This window comes from Grus americana, chromosome 2, assembly GCF_028858705.1.
Source record: "Grus americana isolate bGruAme1 chromosome 2, bGruAme1.mat, whole genome shotgun sequence".
NCBI classification, from domain to species: Eukaryota; Metazoa; Chordata; class Aves; order Gruiformes; family Gruidae; genus Grus; species Grus americana.
Genome location: NC_072853.1, coordinates 132276813 through 132297515, shown reverse-complemented (window position 1 = coordinate 132297515; position 20703 = coordinate 132276813). Strand labels below are relative to the sequence as shown.

The 20703-nt window shown below is 45.9% G+C and overlaps 1 protein-coding gene across 1 annotated transcript; it reads right to left on the bottom strand.

Annotated features, from left to right (window-relative positions):
• Window positions 1-18177: 18177 nt before the first annotated feature.
• HOXA1 (homeobox A1) lies at window positions 18178-20660 on the bottom strand. Its single transcript, XM_054815588.1, has 2 exons — window positions 19995-20660; window positions 18178-19580 (listed from the first exon to the last, which is right to left on the bottom strand). The coding sequence occupies exons 1-2, from the start codon at window positions 20602-20604 to the stop codon at window positions 19225-19227; spliced, it is 966 nt and encodes a 321-aa protein (XP_054671563.1). The 5' UTR covers window positions 20605-20660; the 3' UTR covers window positions 18178-19224.
• Between the last annotated feature and the right edge of the window lie 43 nt (window positions 20661-20703).

The following is a 20703-nucleotide window of genomic DNA, read 5'->3' as shown; positions in this document are numbered from 1 at the left end:
AGACTTGTATTACAATAATAAGCCATTGGAGAGATTATTCATTATATGTAATTAAGATGTTGGTTAACCATGACACCCAGAATGAGCATTAGAGCAAAGACACTTTGCTAAATCTGTAGCGGTATTCCAAGCCATCAAGATATCAGTTTGATTGACAGATCAGATAATCTGTTTAGTAATCCTCTGAATTCTAAACACAGAAACCCATAACTCATCATCAGATAAGAATATGCCGCGGTTATACTTTACAGTAATGGAGAAGAGAGTTTCAGCTGGCTGGGTTTATCCACTCACTGTTTGCATGTGGTTCACAGAACATTCTGTTTCAAAATAAAGTTTATCTTTAACTTTACTAATATCAGGCATATTCATTAATGTCAATGACACATTCTTGCAGAGGTTCTGCTTTTGCTTTTTTTTTTCTTTTTTTTACAAGGCACTAATGATGTAATAAAGATTAATTAGTGTAAGTTATAGTGTCTGAAGTGTATACCTTCAAGCTGTTAAATGTGTCAATGGAGATCCATTATGACAACAACGGGCATATTATTCTCAATAGGGATTGCTCTATTTGCCAGTATGAGATGTGCGCTCGTTATTAAGACAAAACCAGTGAGAAGAGCCCAGATTTGAATGCAGCTTTACACAGCATGATAAGCCTTGATTTTGTACACACTATTACTTTGCTTTTATTACATATTCCTGCTGGTATTATTTCATGACATCAGCTAGTTTACAGGTTTTTATTTGTCACCATATGAAATCAGACCGACAGAACATGCTTGGCACTTCACAGCTTAAAAAATAAAATCAACTTGGTGATTTATGAAGGATAAGCACTTGAATTTCAAATAGAATATCAATATCTGCCCAGGTCTAGATGGCCCATCAGATGAAAAAGGTTAAAGCTCACTGAATTTCTACAGCCACTAGCGCACAAGGGAGTGCTGTGGCTAACGGCACATCTATATGCTTGGACATCCCGTAGGTCCCGTTAAGCAGGTGTCCACTCACTACTGGATCGGAGAGGGGTGATTACCGCTGTAAAGCCCAAATCCATCTGTGTCTATGGATCCATATTGAAAATTTAGATATACTCCCACCATCTCTTCGTTCAAACATCTAACTTGTTAGAAGATTTAAACTGATTTTAAGGCCATTATCAACATATTTTAAAATAAACGTGAAATGTAACAGCAGATATTTGCTGCAAACTTACTCTTTAAATGTTACAAACACCAGTAGCAAATGCATTGCTTGGAACACTTCAAGTGCATAAGCCAGTTATTAAACTTCAGTGCTTGAAATGGTTTTCAAAAAAGGACGGTAGTTGCATGAGATGGGCAAGTCCTCACTATGCTGAGATGGGTACATCCGAAGGCATTTCCAAATCCCCCACAGCAGCCTGGCCCCAGTGTGGTATTCCAGTCAAATGGAATAGACAACTCTTCTCCACTTCCCAGGTTGTCGCACTGGAGGGTTTTCCTTTGTTTGTATTTCTCAAAGGAATATTTTTCCCATGCACACCTAGAAATTCTTTCTCAATGCTCTGTTTTCCAAAGTTGAGATTTTACCCAGGAGTCTTCTGTGCATGACATTCCTGGAATTTTGTGGGACATTGGCCTTTACAGAACATTCAGACATCAAAATTAGATATCATTTTCTCTGGGACATTTTTGTTTGCTTGTTTGCTTGCTTGCTTGTTTTTAAGTTGTAGCCTGCAAGAAGGTTCATTGTCTCACTCTTCTGAGACTCAAAGTTGGATCGAAGAATTTTCCTCAAAACTTCAGCAGAAAAAAAAGTCTTTTATGAGCTCAGATCAAACATCAAAGCTTTCAGCCCTAGAGAAGCTTGGGAGGAATTTACAAGTATTTGAAATTGAGAATAAAAAAAACAAACATGCCAAGAGTGACTTCCCTGACACCTGGGGAAATGCGGTTTCTGCCATGGCCTCCAGTTAAATCAAACTTCAACTTTTTCGGAGCAACGTGAGTAGGGCTCAAGGCTAGGTCTTCCACTCACTTTTTGCTGACTTTCTACTAGCTGTCTCATTCACATTCACCGTAATACAAGAGAAGGAAAGTGAGGAGGGAGACATGGGAAAAGGAAAGATCTCTCCTTCTTTCCTTTCATAAAGGTAAATGAATGACCGTGCTGAACCTCCAAACCAGAAACACTCACCTCGTCCACTCTGATGGACAACTCATAGTCCAAGGGGACTTTTCAAGAAATTTGAGGGTCACAACACCCCGTGCACATGATCTCTGTCTGAAGTCGCTTTCTCTTACAGTCGTGCTGGCCCGGAGCTGGGCTCAGCTGCCACCTGAGGACTCAGCTGCCACCTGGGGACTCAGCTGGCGCTAAAGCAGCAGGATGACTGTTCATAGCTTTGCTCTGATCCTAGAAATCCAGAGTAATGCCTACGCTTGGCTTTGTACACCTGGGACAGAATCACAAGTGCATGCAATGTCAGAGCCTAAGCAAGTCAGTAATATCGGGTAGCACACCAAAAATTGTTTCCCAGTGCTGTCGGGGATTGAAGTATTAGCGGACTGTGCCTTAAGAGAGCCATAAAAACCCAAAACATTGTCTGTCTATCACTGACTGTGATCTGCTTGTTTGACTAAGATCTCACGATTAAAGCTGGATAAGGGAGAAAACCCTTTCCACAAAACCTTCACTTTCTTTGAAACAAAGAGGCTATTCTGCCCAGTATATAACAAAATCACAGTTTTCTGAAATAACATACAGTGTCAGGGCAACCCACGCTGCCAGAGCACAGACAACTTCACTGAGAGACTGGGGGCAGCTTTTGTAGACTAGGCAAGGATTCACCCGAATCTGGCCAGCTCTGGGCCTTCAGTCACAGCTCCTGCTGATGACCCCCGTACCACAGATCAGGAGCGCTACATAAATGCCAGTGTCTGGTTTTGCTTTCTGTAAATGAAAAACAATAGCAATTGCTATTGCCGTGTTGATCAGCATCCCATTTACGGAAGGTGTTGAAAAAAGAACTAAAAAGCCTTTTCTTTATAGGTCTGAATTCAGAATTAAGCCTAAGCTATCATAAGGTTTCCTACCTTGCAGTCTGAAGTCTGGAACTTAACACATCTAAACTATAGCTCATGTTACTTTCCGTATATTAATCATTCCTAGAGTTCAAAATATGTTCATTTGCTTAATGTGAATCCATTGATGTGCTGTATGAACATGTATTTACTGAAGATCACATCTGTGCTTTGGCATATTTATAATTAGATGCACAGTTTATCAGGCAGTAAGAGAAGATACGTATCTGGCTGTGACCCACTTAAGGATTCCAGCCATGTTATTTCTTTTTTGTTGTTGTGGTTTTGTAAACTAATCATCACTACTATTTGGAACTATATATTAAAAATGCCTCAATTATGTGCATTTCACTATGAATTAACCTTTTTCTAATAACGACATTGCACCTGAAGTAATTAAATAGCCGTAGAGCTTATAATCACGACAGAAATTGAATTCTCAGTTAACGTTTTCAAAGTCCTATCGATGAAGATTCCTACTGATTACGATTCCTATTGATTAAAAGTGATTTTAATCAGTTCAGTTGTTTTTTTAGAGGATTGACCACAAAATAAATACTCTTTTCCCATATGAAAATATTTGCATTACTAGGACCTATACAGGGATGAAGCTTAAAATTCAGTGTTGGTTTACTTTGCCTAGCTGTCTCCTCTGAAAAGAGAAAAACAACTCTTGTTTGAAGACACTCAGCGCCATAATTTTAAATGCATGGGCATATCCATCTCCTATGGATAAGACATCAGAAAATTTTAAAATTCCATTCTGAGAATACAGAGAATACAGCTCAGCCAGTTCAAACGTCTACTCGCTTGAGTTCTTAAGCATTGAGCAAGCATGGAAATCAGCCTTAAAAAATGAAAGGTAGTGGTTTATCAAATGTAAAACCCAAATGCTTAATTTCACTACATAACAAGTTAGCTTTCTAAAAGACTGTTAATTTGTTTATATTATGCACCTGTAGTACTTACCATTGTTCTTTTTTTTTCTGAGATATATAAACCTTATACTTGTGGCAAAATAAACCAGCGGTGTGGAATAACTACCACGAGTCATTCAGATTCCTTCAGCCTTCACAGGGGCTGTGGCCTAGGATTTCTCAAACCTTGTATCAGTGACAGCCTCAGCCAGATCAGCTGTCTCCATCCCTGATTCCACCCCATAGTGATTATAATATGTGATAACATATCTGAGTCAATTTTGTCCTAAATTATAACACTTCCCTAATTTTTACATGATCCATAAGAGCATACTCAAGTCAAAAATTCCATCACAGCAGGGCGTACTCTCCTTCTCTCACTCTCATGCGTAGTATGGACAGGCTTCAAAAAATGTCTGTAACCGGAGCCCTGAACACGTGAACTTCAATAAAGGGCAATTGTCAAAATACTCTAAGTTCACCTCTAGATCTAATATCTTAAATGGTTCCTTTGTACAGTAAGTATGTTTGTTTAAGCATTATAGTGCACAAGTCTTCCTAGAAGGATCTTGGTTAAGATGAGCTGATGTTCGGTCTTTTAATCTTTTTTGCACCTTGACTCTGTATGTTGCTATTTACTGTCAACTCCAGAATCCTGCAATATTGTGAATTCATGTTAGCATCTGGCACCAGGTGGGGGATGCGCTTTGCTTCCCTGGCATTGTAATGCTATTACTGAGGACAAAAGGTATAACATCTGCAAGTGTTTTGATAAATCAGATTGCCTAAAGATTTTTTTTATTAAAAAAAAATAAAATTAATTAAAACCATTAGGATAGTGTGATAGATAAATTATCAGAGAAACTGCAACATACAGAAAAGATTCAGGACCCAGAGCCTGGTGAGTTCTTTAAAATTTCACACAAGTCGAGATGACAAACAGATGGCACAGTTAGGAAAATCTAGAAGGCAAAATATAGCCCCCATGTCACTTTAATGATATCTCTGCTTATCACAGCCTATATTTTAGATCAACTTATAAAGTATTTTTCTAAATCATAAAACTCTCTTGAGCTCTATTTTCTAAAGACAAACTGGTCTGTAAAGATGCATCAGTCAAGCAGAAGATTAATTCCTGTTGTACCAAGTTGTTGTTTTTGGCACAGAAGTCAATATTTATAAGACAGAAAGCAGCTGTAGTATGCAAGTTAGCATAGTGCATAAATCTTTGCAGCAGGTTATAGCAAGATGATGATACTATCCACAGGTAACACGATGGAAGCACTGCCACAACAGAGCCTTCCTAATGGTGGTCATCCATTTACCAGTGTGAGCCACGCTAATGAGGTCACACTGATTCACTTCGTGTCATTTCCCCTTTGGAAGCAATCAGCCCAAATATAAACCAGTAATACATTAGAAGAGGTCACCCAGCGCAGTAGCTTTGTAAAGAGTGAGCTGTTTGTATAGGACTCCGAGCCAGATCCAAGCTTGCCCGGAGCAATAGGACGTGCGGCTGCTGACAACAGGGCCTGGGAAGCAGATTAACCCCCCGTCCCCTCGAAAGCTGGCTGAGGTAAGGCGCTGCTCTCGGCTTTGCCTGTGGTGCGGGACTTCATCCCGCCTCTCTCATCACCCCGCCACATCATCTGGGGCGGGCAACAGGGAAGGTGGGGGGTTAAGTCTCAATTTTCCTTCCGCTGATTGAAGCTTTTGCCTCCCGCTCAGCAATGCCAGACCCCGTGGCAGCTTTCGGATAGCAGAGGGATTGGGGCATGGCACTGCCAGGAGCTGTGGCAGATGTGGTCCTGCCTCTTTTGCAGCAGGACAAGAGACTTGTCCTCTGACAGACATGCTGTCCCCATTGCCCATCTCTCCACCTCTCTTGCCCACCACGCCAGCAGCTTAACTGCTGGAGGCTGGGGGGAGTGTCACTAACCACTCTGTTTTGGGGTTGGGGGGGGGTGTGCCAGAAGACAGGACATGATGTGAAGCCCGTTGAACTCAACAGGACCATTCCCTTTCTTGCAAAGGGTTCCTCACCAGTGCCAGAGCTCCTGAGTCCGCCCAGGGGGCTTGGCGGGGACCATGCAGCACTGCGCTCCCCCTCAGCGCTGAGCTATGCCTCTGGGGCAATGAGACACCCATCCTCCCTCTCCTCCACATCAGAGACCTGGTGTGGTCAGCAGCAGGGTCAGGGCACGGAGGCTGGTGGCCACATGGCTCAGGCAAGCCCCCTCCTTCCCCAGCCTCGGCTTCCACATCTTCAGCCTTACAACCGTTCCCTTCTGTAGCACACAATGAGCTTTGCAGAGGAGAGGCTAGAGCTGCTGTAATTTTTGATGTGCAAGGTTATACAGATTGCTCACATCTCCATCAGCCTTTTTCCCTGTGCTGAAATTGAGGATATCAGATCCCTTGCCACATTTTGAAGGTAGTTCAACCTGGAAAGGTACTCAGGTATTTCCCTCCTTTCTTGAGAACCCTGTTACCCCAGACTGCAGCTACTCACATGTAAGACCTCACACAGTTTCAAGCCCATGGTTTTCTCTCTAACCACTGCTGCACTTCTTCTGACACTTCCAGCTTCACTTTACCAAATTATATGTGGGTTTAGGCGAAGATGTTAGAAATGTAATGTCGAATAGATGCAGATTGAGCCCACATGGGAAGCAGGAAATACAATAGAAATGTGCAACTCCATTATATGAATTTATCAGTGTACATTCTGCATGCATTATAAATTTCACTACCATGATCATCTGTTTCATTCCTAGAAGAGAAAAAGCTAACAAATATGAATTTCTTGAAATAGGCGGCAGAAAGAGATTGACTTGAAATAAACAAAATAGTTGAAATTAAATTTTCTTGGCAAGATTTGCTTGTGTTGTTCATCAAATAAATGTACATTATGTCTTGCACTGTTACTCAGCTGTGATCCTATAATGTGTTCTCTGCATCCTGTCAGACATATGATCCTTTGTCCCATAATAGACCCAACTATCTCACAACCAGCTGAGCTCAGGGTCATCCCAGGGTCAGGCTGGTTAAAGATGGCTGTCAGTTCACTGCCTGACTCACAGACGCACTTTAAATCACCTTTATCTTACTTGTGCTGATGCTTTCCAGCCATCGCTGTAGTAGGAGCTGTAGCGCCTATGTGCAATGTAGGGAAATGTCTTGCAGCATCCCTGAAAATACCTCTGTGGATATGCAATGTGCAATGCACTCAATATAAAGAAAGCTTGATGTATAATGTGAAATGAGAACTATTTCAAATACTTTTATGCAAGGTAGCTAAACAGTGTGGTTCTCATCCATCTTGCAAATGAAATCAAAAATTCAGAGGGTGAAATATCACCTTTCAGATCAGAAATATAATTATTACTTAGCCTGAAATTTCCAGCAAAAAGGGTATTTGCATAAGAAGGACAGATAATCTGGGAAATGCATCACCTGATGTTTTTATTGTGATAAATACCTCCCTTCAGCTCCTGATGCTATACAACTTCTTAATGTTTGTCACTAGTCTCCAAGGTATAGAAGAAAGACAGGCCTTAATTGTGAATTTACACATGCTTTATTGCCAGTGCAATGGCATGAACACATTTAACAGGATTGTCATTCCAGTTAATTATGCTGATTCTGACATGTTCCTATCACATCTAAAATTGATAGCGCCTTTCGACGGGTTAGTAGCATCACAATATGTTGTGTCTTTCTCTCTAAGGTTAAGCATGTTAGGGGCCAGAGAATGGCAGGAGGAAAGAGTCCCTGCATACTAAGTAAGTGCCGCTAGCTCAACAGCAAAGCCTCCTTTTAAGAGAACTGTAGAAAGCTCAAGCCCAGCACATGTTCTGCATTTCTACGTGTGCTCCAGCCCCAGCCCACCTGCCCCAGGCAAAGACAATAATCTTCATTATGCCTAATAGTAAACAACACCACCCCAGCCCCTTGGAAACTCTTGGCCTTATTCACAACATGTAATACCAGGCACTCAAGCAGATGGTAACACTTATTAAAGATATTAAACCCAAAGAAAAGACAGCAGAAAAGGAGGCAAATATTAGAAAACACTTTGTGGCAAGGGAAAAAAACAATTTCCATGTTTTCCCTGCAGCAGGAGTCTGAGTCTGTGAATTCCAGACGGAAGAAATTGAGGGAAGACTTCAAATCAACAGCAAACCACAAACGAATATCAAATGAGAGTAAAACACCATCCTTACCCTCAGCAGAGTTATCGTTGCTCAGATCAAAGCCTCACTTTAAAACCCTGCACTGAAAAGGCAGATAGAAATCTGGCGAAGCCGTACATCCTTCTTTCCTTCCCACATACCCCAGTATAAATTTTGGGCATTCCAGAAGGGAAATGGAGGTTCATATATCTTAGAGTCACAGCTGACTGACAGGGATAATATTTTCAGATTGTCTAAATGGAAGAAGGGGAAGGAAGGAAGGAAGGAAGGAAGGAAGGAAGGAAGGAAGGAAGGAAGGAAGGAAGGAAGGAAGGAAGGAAGGAAGGAAGGAAGGAAGGAAGGAAGGAAGGAAGGAAGGAAGGAAGGACATGTTTGCTTTTATAAAAAAATAGATAAAAATCTTCAAGTCATTAATTTTCTATCACATGACCCACATACCTTTTAAAGAAAAGCAAGCTTTTATGCTACACCCAAAAGCACAAAACCATGGGTGATGAGATCCAAGCTAGAGCAAACAGTGCGAAAACCTGGAAGAAAGAACCTAAAAGAATGATAAAATAGATTAAGGAATAGCAACTTTGTTGGATGGTCCCATGAAATGCAACTTGGAATACCTCTCCATGCATCATAGCAATTTCATATCGTGCCTGGGAAACGACGAGATATCTCCACCAAAGTCACAGTGAAACATGCTGACACCTGAGCTTCTCTGAGACTGCTATCCCTCTGCTCCTGCCCAGCCTGGGCAGCCGTCTCTCCTTCCAGCTGCCCCATAGACAATATCCTTGGGGATAGTGGCAGCATGGCCAGCAGAGCCCCTACACGCTTGTCCCTCATCTTTCCTAACATCAGCCTTTTGACCACCCTCATCCTAACCTGGATTAAACACAATGGAAGAGCTGTACCAAGGGCTGGAGAATGTAAACTCATGAGGTCTTGAAAACTGGAAAAGCTTGGAGCATCAGTGAACAGATTGTGAAGAGCTTGTCTCATAGGTGTGAAAAAGCATCTGGGAAACATTTAAAGCTTTATTTTTTAAATTCTTTTAAATAAGAGAGTAAACCGTATGCAAAGAGGAATTCCTTGGCCCCATTTTCCTAATAAGATCTTTTGCAGCTCTTCACCTTTCAAGTGCATCCAGAATTCATTTTGCTGGTCAAGAAAAAGCAGTATTTTCAGTAGTGGTGTTCTGGCTAAGCACACATACTCTTACTCACAATTAAAGGGATGTTCACACGTGACAGCTCAAGGAATGTCCTTCAGATTTAGCTGACAGGATCTCTGGAGCAGGGTGTGATGCCTGCCTTTGGACAAACTCACATTGAGCACGTCTGTCTCAAGACAGGGCTTCTGTCATTCCTCATTCCTTTCTCCCTCTTCTCACTGAGCTCAGATAGCGTTTACCCCATGGGTAGTGACTTTTGGGGCTATTCCCACAGCTCTTTTTCTGAGAAACTCCCCATTGAAACTGCTGGGGGGGTGTCTATAACACAAATATAGCAGGAGTTAACCTTTTGTGATGAAAGGGAATTTTCTATTTGATGCCTGCTGGCATTTTTTTACTTTAAACATTTTACTACAATAAAAAAGTCCTACCCTCTGAGATGTGAATGATAAATCTTAGATTATTTAATATTCACTTAAATGCAGATTGCTTTTTTCCCAAAGGCTGATATATATTCTTTGCCCTGGAGAAAATTTAGAGACAAACAAACCTAATTTTAAGGCTCAGGCTGGACTCCATCACCTTTAGTGCTGCTGCTTCAAACTGATACGGAATTGCACTAAACAAAAGACCTGCTTTAAGGATTAAAAACATGAAAAAACGTGCCTCATTCTCATTAATCCTAAAGGACACACCCATGTACCCATAGATCACTCTCTTCCTTCAACACGGACGCTTCAGACATGTATGCATTCAAGGCAATTCTCAAAGGCGCTTCGCCAAGGAGAATGGCTATTTGAATTTCCTATATGAAGTAACAGCATCCTTCTCCCTGGGCGCAGGCACCAGGAGTACAGGGGACCCTGTGCAGCTGTGTGACGACCGCCGACCCACGTGGCTGAACACGCACGCTGCCCTCGAGGAAGGGGCCGGATTCCTTTGGTCTCTTCTCAGCCAACACACACCTGAATGCAGTTAATACTGCTCAGCTCTTCCATTCATCTCCTGGCCGGTTTTTTTGGTCTCTAAGAGGAAAGGAATTTTATGAAATAAAGATCTAAGGGTTGAAAATGTGTGTGCAAAGGAGGGGGGGAGTGTGACAAACCTTGCAGCTCATGTGAAAGGTTGTTTTGCTTCTAGACCAAAGGGGAGGAGGCCTGATCCTGCTCCTGTGCTAGATAAGCAGATATCCTGCAGGCAAGCAAAGCTGGCAACAGGCTGAAATCGTGGTGAGAGTTGAAAAGCTTGTTTTTCTATATGCACAACAAACCAGAGATGTTGACAGAAAAGCAAAAGAACATCTGCTCATGCTGATCTATGAATGCTTTCCCTGGCTCCATTAACCTCCCTTCTTTCTCTTTTTTTCATAAACTGAAAATTATCATTTAAAATGTTCAGGGCTTTCATTTCTCTATTAATCAAACCAAATCTCCTTATCCACAGTTAAAATACTCTGTGAGGTGCTTCGACCAAAGATCATTTGCCTTGCAATTAGAACTCATTTTTAATACAACAGGGGGGGAAATAGAGAACTACAGCTTTAGAATCAATATAACTATAAATTACATGGAAGAGGAAATGGTAGCATCCTAGCTTGAAACAACAGATTTATTATCAAAGTGGGTAGTATTGTATCGACAGAGTACATAAGTTTTATAAAGAAAGAGAGAAGGAGACACAAAGAGAGAAATCAATGCTAACATGGGCTCACTGTTGCTTTAAATGCTGCATTTGTGGTAACTAATTTTCACTTATTATTTTAAATTGTAAAATGTCACATTGAAAAATGGTTAGTGGCTCAAAATATCCTGTCTGCAGTATTTTCTAAGGCAAAACTCCACTGATTTTAATGAAAAAGGTCTGCAGAAGAGGGTCCCATTATGTGTTCTGTATTTAATCCTGGTTAAGACAGGTTACTAAAGGGCCTCCTCCATTCCTGTATTTTGAAGAGGATCATAGTTAAGGTTGCAGCTAAGATTTGTATTTAAACCTCAATGATTTGCATTTATTTTGATTCACACCTGCTGGATAGGATGAGCAAAATTGTTCTTTCTGATAGCAGCAAATATTTTAAATGCACCATCTTCCTCTTCCACAAGCAGGATTCCACTGTGGTTGTTCACATGTATGATACAAAACACCCTTGAATGTCTGACCAGAAGATTTCTTGCCAGGTTTCCACTGCTTTCAGTGCACAGCCTGCCCTGCTATCTTCTCAGTGAAAAGCAGAGGGGAAATTTTTGCCCATTGTTGAATATGGAGTTTGCAGTTAGGACCCAATCCAGAGCCCAGAGTAGTAGGCATGTCTTCTTCTGTTTCAGGTCCAGAGAAAGTGGGAGTCAACCTGTACAATTGACCAGTCTCAAAACACATCACTGTGTTCAAAAAGGGGATTACGTGGAGATTATCTGGATTTCTAGAGTCTCTCATCTGATTTGTAATCAAACCGTTTCATTAGAGGAGCCTCAGCAAAACGTTCAGTGGTTTTTGTTCCTTACATGCTTTACTGTGCCATTCAAACCCTGGGATGAGAAAGGTGTGATCTGAAGAGAGAAAAGTTTTCTTTACTGATGGATTGCCAGGTTCAATGAGCCTAATCTTTTGATTTAAAGACCTGTGGGTCTCAGGTAAGCTGAATCTTCCTGAGCAATGGGCCACAGTAGGTCCCACTCAAAGCCGATGTAAACGTAGGGTCAGGTACAAGACTCTGCTAACATTTAAATCTTTCAGTTTGTGAGGTGACTTGAAAGAAGCTTGGGTAATGCCTCTTTAAATGAATTTAAGTTGTGGGGGAACACACGTGTTCCTACGGATAAAGACATTGTGCATTTCCAGCACAATGTGAGCTGTGTAATTCCTCATCCTGTTCTGACCGCAGGAGAGCTCTTCTCAGACCCTTTTTGCCTCACCCTCCATTGCCATTATCATTGCCTCACCTCCTAGCGCTGTCAGAAATAAAAAAAAAGGGGGGGGGGGGTGTAATAAATTGCAAGGCCCCACAGGGTCTCGCCTGTCCTCGATACCGACTTCCATGTCTAAACATATTGTTCATGCTAATACTGTTTGCTGGAAGGAGTGTTCCTCCAAGATAACATTTGTGCACAGTGAAATATGCATGGCTCTTCAATGGCTCAGCTCGGATGGGATCACCTTTCAGTTTCTAGACAGTAGTATTTTTTATTTTTGCTTTTTTTTTTTCCCACCACAGCATGAGGAACACAACACTACACCAGTCAATGCATTTTGGTTTATGATCTGTCCTCAGAACCATGCATGGATGTTGAATCCACTGACATTACAGAGCAGCGCTGCAGGGATTTTATTTCTTGCGAAACAGACTAGTCTGGTTAAAGTCTCCATCTTTGCTAGCAGGAATACTTTACAACTATGCTAAGAAAATAAATTGAGGCTTGGATGGCATTTCTACTGCAAGCGATGTTTTGCACAGGAGTTAGCTGAGGTAGTAGACTTGTTGCAAAAGTCAAGAAAAAGCTTTGTTTTATTAGTACAGAGGAGTTTCAATTAAAACTCTGTAGAAATCCCCGCCCCTGTGACTTAGCCCCTTCCATAACCTTCTGCTTCTTATGAAGGCAGTGAGAAGTCTGGACAAGTGGTTATTCTCGGAGACTCCTCCGAAGTGCTCCCCCTGATCTGTCCCCAGATGGAGTCAGTGATTTACACAGATGTGCTTTGCACCTGAAGGCTCACTGGTGTGCAGTGAAGGAGAGATTCCCACTCCCCTCCCGCCCCACATTTCCACCGCCAGCCTCATCCTCACCCCCATCTCTTTTCATTACTTAACCAACCTGGTCTCCTGTGTTTTCTCTGCTCTTTATTCCATGTCACCGGGGCTGAGTGACTGCTGAAGATGAGAGGGGATGAGGAGTGTGAAGAGGGAATCTTCTGCCTTTGGTCTGAGCCTGACGGGGAATGATGAAAACCACATGGGCTATGAAAAAGTCCAGTCCAACTTTCTGTTTACCGAGCTCCCTAGAAACGTCAACATCTGTCACCAAGTTACCCCTAAAAGGGGCACCCCCTTGCTACAGGACCCCGATGGCAGGTCCCATCCCTCTTCCCCCAGCACGGGCTGGAGCGGAGGGGTGTTGACAGAGGGAAAGGGAGGTTATCCGGGATTTGGTGATGGCTGTATTAATAGACAAAGGAGATCAGAAGCGATACCCCCGGCTCAGCGCTGCGATGGCACCTCAGGCGCGGCCAGCCGGCCCGCAGCCTGCCGCCCAGCAGCTCGCAGCCCGCCGTCAGGGCGGGGGGGGCCGCCGGGGCACCCCCCGGCTGAGCTCGGTGTTTGCCCTCCCTACAGCCGGGGGCCCCAAGGAGACACCCGCGGACCTGGGTGCGGAGGAGATCGGCCGCCGGGCACGGCGGAGCCGCGGGCGAGGCGCGGAGCAGCGCGGAGCAGCGCGGAGACGTGCGGAGCGGCCCGGCGGCCGCAGCCCCGCTTCGTTGTTATTACAATGCATACAACGAATTTTCCTCGTATTAGTCATTTCCCGAAGATCAGACCCGAAGACAGCTGCGAATGCAATCGATCCCTACAAAATGCGTTAGCGAAGCGTTCAATCAAAGTAGATATTTCCTTGGATTTATTTCTTTTTTATTTTTTAATAATCGATAGCATATTACTTTTTTTTTTTCCTGGCGGCGAGTGGCCTGCCGAGTTACAACCCCGCGTAGGTTAGAATTAGAAAATGTATACTTATGCGCAAAGCCAAGCGTATCGGATGCAGAGAGCAGCCGCTGCGCAGCGCAGTGCCGGGAAGCCGGGCAAGGCACCGGGACAGGCACCGGGGCAGGGCGGGCGCATCCCCCGGCTCCCGACCGCTCAGACACTTCCTACAACTGTTGCGAGCGAAACGCTCCATGAGTCCCTGTATTTTCCTAATCCCTCCGCTTCCCGCTGGTTACATCACATCTTAGACCGATGTGAACATAGGCAAAAGAGTTTGTGGCTGAGATTCGCTTCTTGTCCTCTCGCCGTCCCTCGTTTGGGCTTGTATTTGGTTTTATTTGGTTTTTTTTTTTCTTTTTGCTACTTTTACTTTCCTGAACAGGGACAATTTTTGCAATGCGTTGAGCTTGTATTTATAAACGGAGCACCCGGCAAAGTCATGAACTGGCTATTGGTTTCATTGTAACCGAGGTTGATCATTATTCGGCCACGTTTTTATAAGAATCAATAGTCCCGATTTAATTTTACGAGATACACACTTTCAAGGAAAGTAGATCAGAAAGCCAAAATAATTGTAAAAGTAATGTCTGAAACATTCTCCGTGTGGAACAAATGCTTAAAACATGTCACTGCCCTATAAAAAATAGCGCGGAAGCATTTTTTCGGGCCAATTTCTGCTCGTAATACTGAAATGTGTAATCCTTTTGAAGTTTTATGGCAAAGAGGACTCCCCGCATGATCAAAATCAACAAAGTTTGCCCTCAAATTCTTAGGCACAAGGGAAGACTTCTTTTCCCCAGAGCTCCCATTGATTTCAATAGTCTTTCTGAGCCTGAAACAGGAGTAACTGTGACCTGTAATATTTTATGACACATAAACCATAAAAGAATAATGTTAACAGTGAAAGTCGGCCAAGTAGTGTGCCTAGGGGACAAAAGGAATGTTTGTCTTGGAAAGAGAGAAAGTGAAAAAGGAGAGAGAAAAAGGGGAAGAAAGAGAGAAAAAGTGAGCGAGAAAGACAGACACAGAAAAAATGAAAGAAGAAAGAAGGAAAAGAAATATTTTTTATATATTGCTATTTATTCATATGTTAGTCATTTAATTACTTCTGTATTCCCTTTTTGTGGTTACCAATTTACTGCGATCTCACAGAGCTAATTGCTAGGGGAAAGCAAACAAGAGATCTTGCTCCTAAGCTTATGCGGAAAAAAAACCATTCTGAAAAAATTCTTTAAAAAAAAAAAAAATTACAGACCCCCACCTCGTCGAGGACCCTCACCGTGCCGCGGGCGGGGAGCGGCCTCCCCCGGGCGCCCTCCCCGGCGCGGCGCTGCCGCCCTGGCTCTCCCGCGGGCGTCCCCGGGGCCCGGGCCAGGTCGGAGCCTCCCCGGGGCCCGGCCGGGAGCACATCGCATTTCGTGCCCGGGGTCCCCCGGCAGTGCCTGGGTGGGAGGGGGGTAGCTCCTGAGAAGCAACTTGCCGGTGAAAACCCGTTCGAGTCTATAGCCCAAACGTGAGCTGCCATTAGAAAGGTACTAATAAATCCCTATTAAGCATGCATTTATGCAGTGATTACGTGAACTTTGGCCTCTGAAGAGTCCCTGCAATTAGCAGCGACGTCCATCGCGTTTTGCCCAGATTCCTCTCTACTCTTCTCCCATAAAGGATGGAGAGGGGAGTATAGCCCCGCGGTTCCGCCAGCGCCTCCAGCTGCCGGGCGCGTCTCCAACCGCCACCCCCTGTCACTGCCGGGGAGAAAGAAAGCCCCGAGCATCCCTCTCTTTGCCTCCGGACCCCCCCTTGAAAATGCAGGATCCCTTGCGGAAGGGCTTGTTTCCCGCACCCCCGGTGCCGGGGTTACCCGCCTTTACGCCGGCTGCAGCGCGGGCGCGGGTGAGATGCGGGGCTTTGGCGTCTCCGCAAAACAGCGGAAAGCGGTTAAAATTTAGTAAAAACTGCTGGGCAAAAATGAGAGGAAAGTTGCCGCTGCCGGGGAGACAGCGAGAGAGAGAGAGGGAGAGGGATGACTCTGTAATTGTTGCCTTTACCAAGGCTGTGAGATTAACCACTGGGACTTATTCTAAAGTGACCCATCACCGAATTCATTTCTGCTTGAACTTTCGGTGAACCTGAGATTAAAGAGGGGAGAGCAGCTAAGCAGTTTGTTGTTAGCTGCCTTTTCAACAGCCCTTTCAGACTGAGTAAATATTGATCGGTTTCAATCTGATTGCCCCAGAGGAAAACACCAAAGCATCTCAATAGCCTCCAAAAGTAAACTTTAAAGGTGAACAGCAGAAATGGCCTTAAGTATGATAGGAAGATGCTAAACTCCGTTTGACGTTTGGATGCAGTTTGGGTTGGTTTGGGGGGTTTTGCTGGGGTTTTTTGTTTGGTTGGGTTTTTTGGATGGGGGGGGGAGTGTCTTCATTTTTTCCCCTAGGACTCTAAAGAGAAAAATTAAAACAAATTTTAAAAGGTTTAAAAACAAAAGGATCCTTAGGACCTGAAGGGCAAATGAGTGTCTCCATCAGGTCAAAGCACGCTGTGTTATTTTTAACGATATTTTTGTGGTCGAAACTCTAAGTTAGAGATTTTCATTCCTCTTCCCCACACTCCCTGACGTGAAAGGTTGATCGTATCGAAATAATAATAATGCTAACAAAATGAGCCAGGATCGGGAGGTTTGGGGTGTCTTTGCTTGAAATCGATCAGGGCTGCGGAAAAAAAAAAAAAAAAAAAAAAAAAGATAACCCGGGGTTTGGGCTTGGAGGGAGACGGGATTCTTTGCCGGTGAATCGCTTACCGCAGATAGACGCACTGACAAGTGTCTTGTCCCCCGCATTTAGGCTATAATTTATGGCCGCTCTTTCTAACACATTAAGTCAACACCAGGGGAGCCGGGTTGCAGATCCGGATTCCAGCAATGTTTAGATCCAGATTTCGATATTGAAATGCCCTTATTGGCATGCAAATGCCACTTTAACACATCGAAGTCTCTGGAAGAAGGCCATCTGTTTTGCTTTGTGGCTTTACACTAATAAACAAAAGGTAAAGTATATGGCAGGCGGGGAAATGAAAGAAATAGAGGCATCGGCGGGAGCCTTTGGAAACAGCCCTGCTCCCTTGCAGACAGCTCGGCTCTTGATATGGCCGCCGCGCCTTGCAAATCAGGGCTTGTCTTTTTTGACACCGAAGTGAAGAAAATTTCGTTGACTCTCTGTGGATCCCGCAAAGCCAAGCCTGCGTAGGCAGCCTGTGGGAGAAGCCCGGGAGCACTACCCTGCAGATGGGCCGGGTGAAGGAGATGTTATGCGTGATTGCGCTGAAATTCAAGTGACTTGAGACACACTCCATCCAGCTGAGCGTGTCTCTGCTCTGTCCTGCCACTCAGGTTCTCCCCACACACGCTCCCCACCGCCCCACCCCCTGCCGACCCGCTGTTCTTTTGACACCTTTTGGAAATCTCATTATATTTACCTGCGAGAACTTGCTCTTTAAAAAAAAAAAAATGGTGGTGGTGGAATGGGCTGGGGCACCTGGGAGCCATCTCCTACCTTGGCACCCATCAGCCGCCGGGGATGGCAACCTGGGGTGGACTGTGGAGAGAGAAGCTGGACCAGCTTAGTGTCTGGGCTAATTAAATGTGCAGCCCTTGGCGAGGGGCCTGCGATGTGAGGAAAGACTGGCTGAAGACAGTTTCTGCTTTTGAAGGGTGCTCTGTTTATATAAGTGTCAGCATCCATCCCGAGGTGAAAAGGTTAGCACTTGACCCAGGAAGTTCTTGTGTTTGTGCTTCAGAAATAGATCAGGATCATAAATTCCTCCCAGTTACAGAGGACGGAGAGGACGGCCTTATATTTTCTAAAAATAATATTATTTGAGCGTAGGAAAGGAAGAAACTTTGTGTTATGAGTCAGGCTGGGCAGCCAGGGCTGTGACCCCGGCAAAACAACGCATGAGGAGTAACTTTGGGAGACTCTTTCTCCCTTTCCCCCTTGGAAAGGCCCCAGCAGTAGAAAATAAGGGCAACAAAACTGCTGAGCCTAGTCTGTGACTCAGCACTGACGTCACACAGAGGTAGGCAGACGAGGGCTACCTGAAAGTGGAATATATTTATTACAGACATTATAAGGACCCGTAAATCCTGCCCTGGCTTCCATCACCAGCGGAATCCCAGAGCCTTTCATGATTGTACAGAAAATCAGGAGGACATTTCGCTCACACACGACAACTGATAGAACTCAGTATACCCGCAGTACAGCAAAGCACGGTGCGTCATGCAACGGTCCAGACACCAACCACAGAAATTATACATTCATTTGGCCATTTGTCACATTCACAAGTAGGTTGAAAAGACATCGAGGCTAAAGGAAGGTTAATATGAAAACAGGAAGAGGTGAGGTCTTTTGGACAGTTATACCCTTTGGTTGAGTATAAATCCAGCACAACTTGGGGGGGAGGGGGGCAAGGAAGGGGGAGCAAGCACACTGGGTAAGGTTTACAAAACCTAGTGCAATTGAAGCCTTGTTTGTCACATTTAAAGAAATAGCGCTTTTTTTTTTTTTTTTTTGAGGTATCTGCTTGAGCTTAAGACGTTTACTTGATACGGTCGTTGGCTTTACCAATATAAAAGTGGATCCAGTTTGGCGAATGCACTCACCCTGCTTAACCTGATAATCGAAACGTCATTTCTAGAAAAATCTGTAAAAAGATAAATCTCTCGGACAAAGTATTTACAAGCAACAAACTCATAGACACGAACAAAGAATACATTAAATTAAGGGGGTGAAAGTCCTATAAGTTGTGTAAACACTTGCAATAGTGCATCTTTTTGTGAGGTTATGTACCCTAGATCACCTGTCTTTCACTCAGGGAAACTCGGAGGAGCGTCCTTGCACCGGAGGAGGGAGACCCTTACGCGTGTGCCAATACAGATCCTCCAGCAGAAAGGGTTGGGGCGGGGGGGGGGGGGGGCGAAAGAAAATCTCTTGGCACCAAGGCGCCGGGACCCGGCGGCAGGGAGGCGAGCGGGCGGCGGAGCCGGCATCCCCGAGGCGCGCCGGAACCTCTCGGGGACACCGACCGACCGAGGGAGCGACCGAAGGATCGACATAACCGCGGTGAACGGACGCGAGTTGCGCTGGCGGGAGCGTCGCGATGGGCGGCCGTCGGGGCGCGCCGGGTCTCAGTTGGAGGCAGCGAGCGTGTCCGAGGCGGAGGAGGCGGGCGAGGCGCTGCAGGGCGAGGAGCAGGACTTCTCCGAGGAGTCCTCTACCTTCTCCTCGCAGCCCGTGGGGGTGGCGGGGGAGATGGGCAGCAGCCCCTCTTTCTCCCGTTTCTTTTGCTTCATCCGCCGGTTCTGGAACCAGATCTTCACCTGCGTCTCGTTGAGCTGGAGGGAGGCGGCGATTTCCACCCGCCTGGCCCTGGTCAGGTACTTGTTGAAATGAAACTCCTTCTCCAGCTCGGTGAGCTGCTTGGTGGTGAAGTTAGTTCTGACAGTGTTGGGCTGCCCCACGAAGCCGTACTCGCCAGCCTTGCCTGCGAGGGGACATGCAGCGGTAAGTAAGCGCAAATGATTTATAGGCGACGTAATCAATATGTCCACACCGGCTAAGCGATAGGGAGCAAGAACTTCTTGGGATAAGAGGGAAGCCCCGGCAGGGTGAGTGATGGAGTGCGAGGTGCTAAACCGGAGTCAGCCTCTAGTGTCAGAGGAAACTTGATAAGTGGTTTATGAATTACAAGAAATATGACCGCGGGAGAGGCGGAGAGGGGGAGTCGGGAATAAGCGGCGCTGGCTTCCAGCGCCGCGGGCAGACGGCTGCGGCTGCTCCCAGAGGTGTGGGCCGCCCTACCTGCCCAGCACCCCGCGGGGCACCGCGCCGCTTTCCCCGCACCCACGGCAGAGGGAGAGGAGCAGCCCCCGCCCCGGCCCTCCTGCCGGCCACTGACCTGTTTTGGGTGGGTTTCTTTTCACTTTCATCCAGTCGAAGGTTTGCGCCGGCGGCGACGTCTCGGTGGAGGGGGAGCGGGCGTTTTCCCGGTGGCCGGCGTGGAGGGGAGATAGGGCATGGTTGTAGGTGCCCAGGGGCAGGTTCTGCTGCTCCTGCCCGTAGGGGGGAGGCACGTACTGAGCGGGGCCCCCCGCGTAGCCCTGGTGCGGGTGCTGCGCGGCGGAGGCGGAGGAGATGCTCCCCGAGTACACGGCGGGGGCGCAGGGGGGGAAGCCGCCGCCCAGCTCCGCGTCCTGCCCGAGGGGGTAGGGGCCGTACGCCGGTCCGAAGCCCTGCGCGCCGTAGGTCGGGCCGCAGCCGGGGTGCGCGTAGGACACCCCCAGGCCGCCGTGGTGCTGGTAGGCGGCGGGCTGGGCCGGAGGGTGGTGGTGGCGGTGGGGGCTGATGGGCACCCCGCGGCCCGTGAGGAAGCGATCCTCCCCGCTGCAGCTGCCGGCGCTGACGGCACAGGGCTGGAAAGTTGTAATCCCGTGGTCGGGGTGGTAGGCGCGGGCGGCGCAGCCCCCCGCCTCGCCGCCGAGGACGGGATACTCGAGGAAGGAGCTCATCCTCGCCGCGTTCCTCTGTCACGCCGCCACCGGGTCTTCAGCGTCCGGCGGGGCCGCGCCAACTTTCCCACTTCCTCCATGGGGCCGGCAGGAAAATGA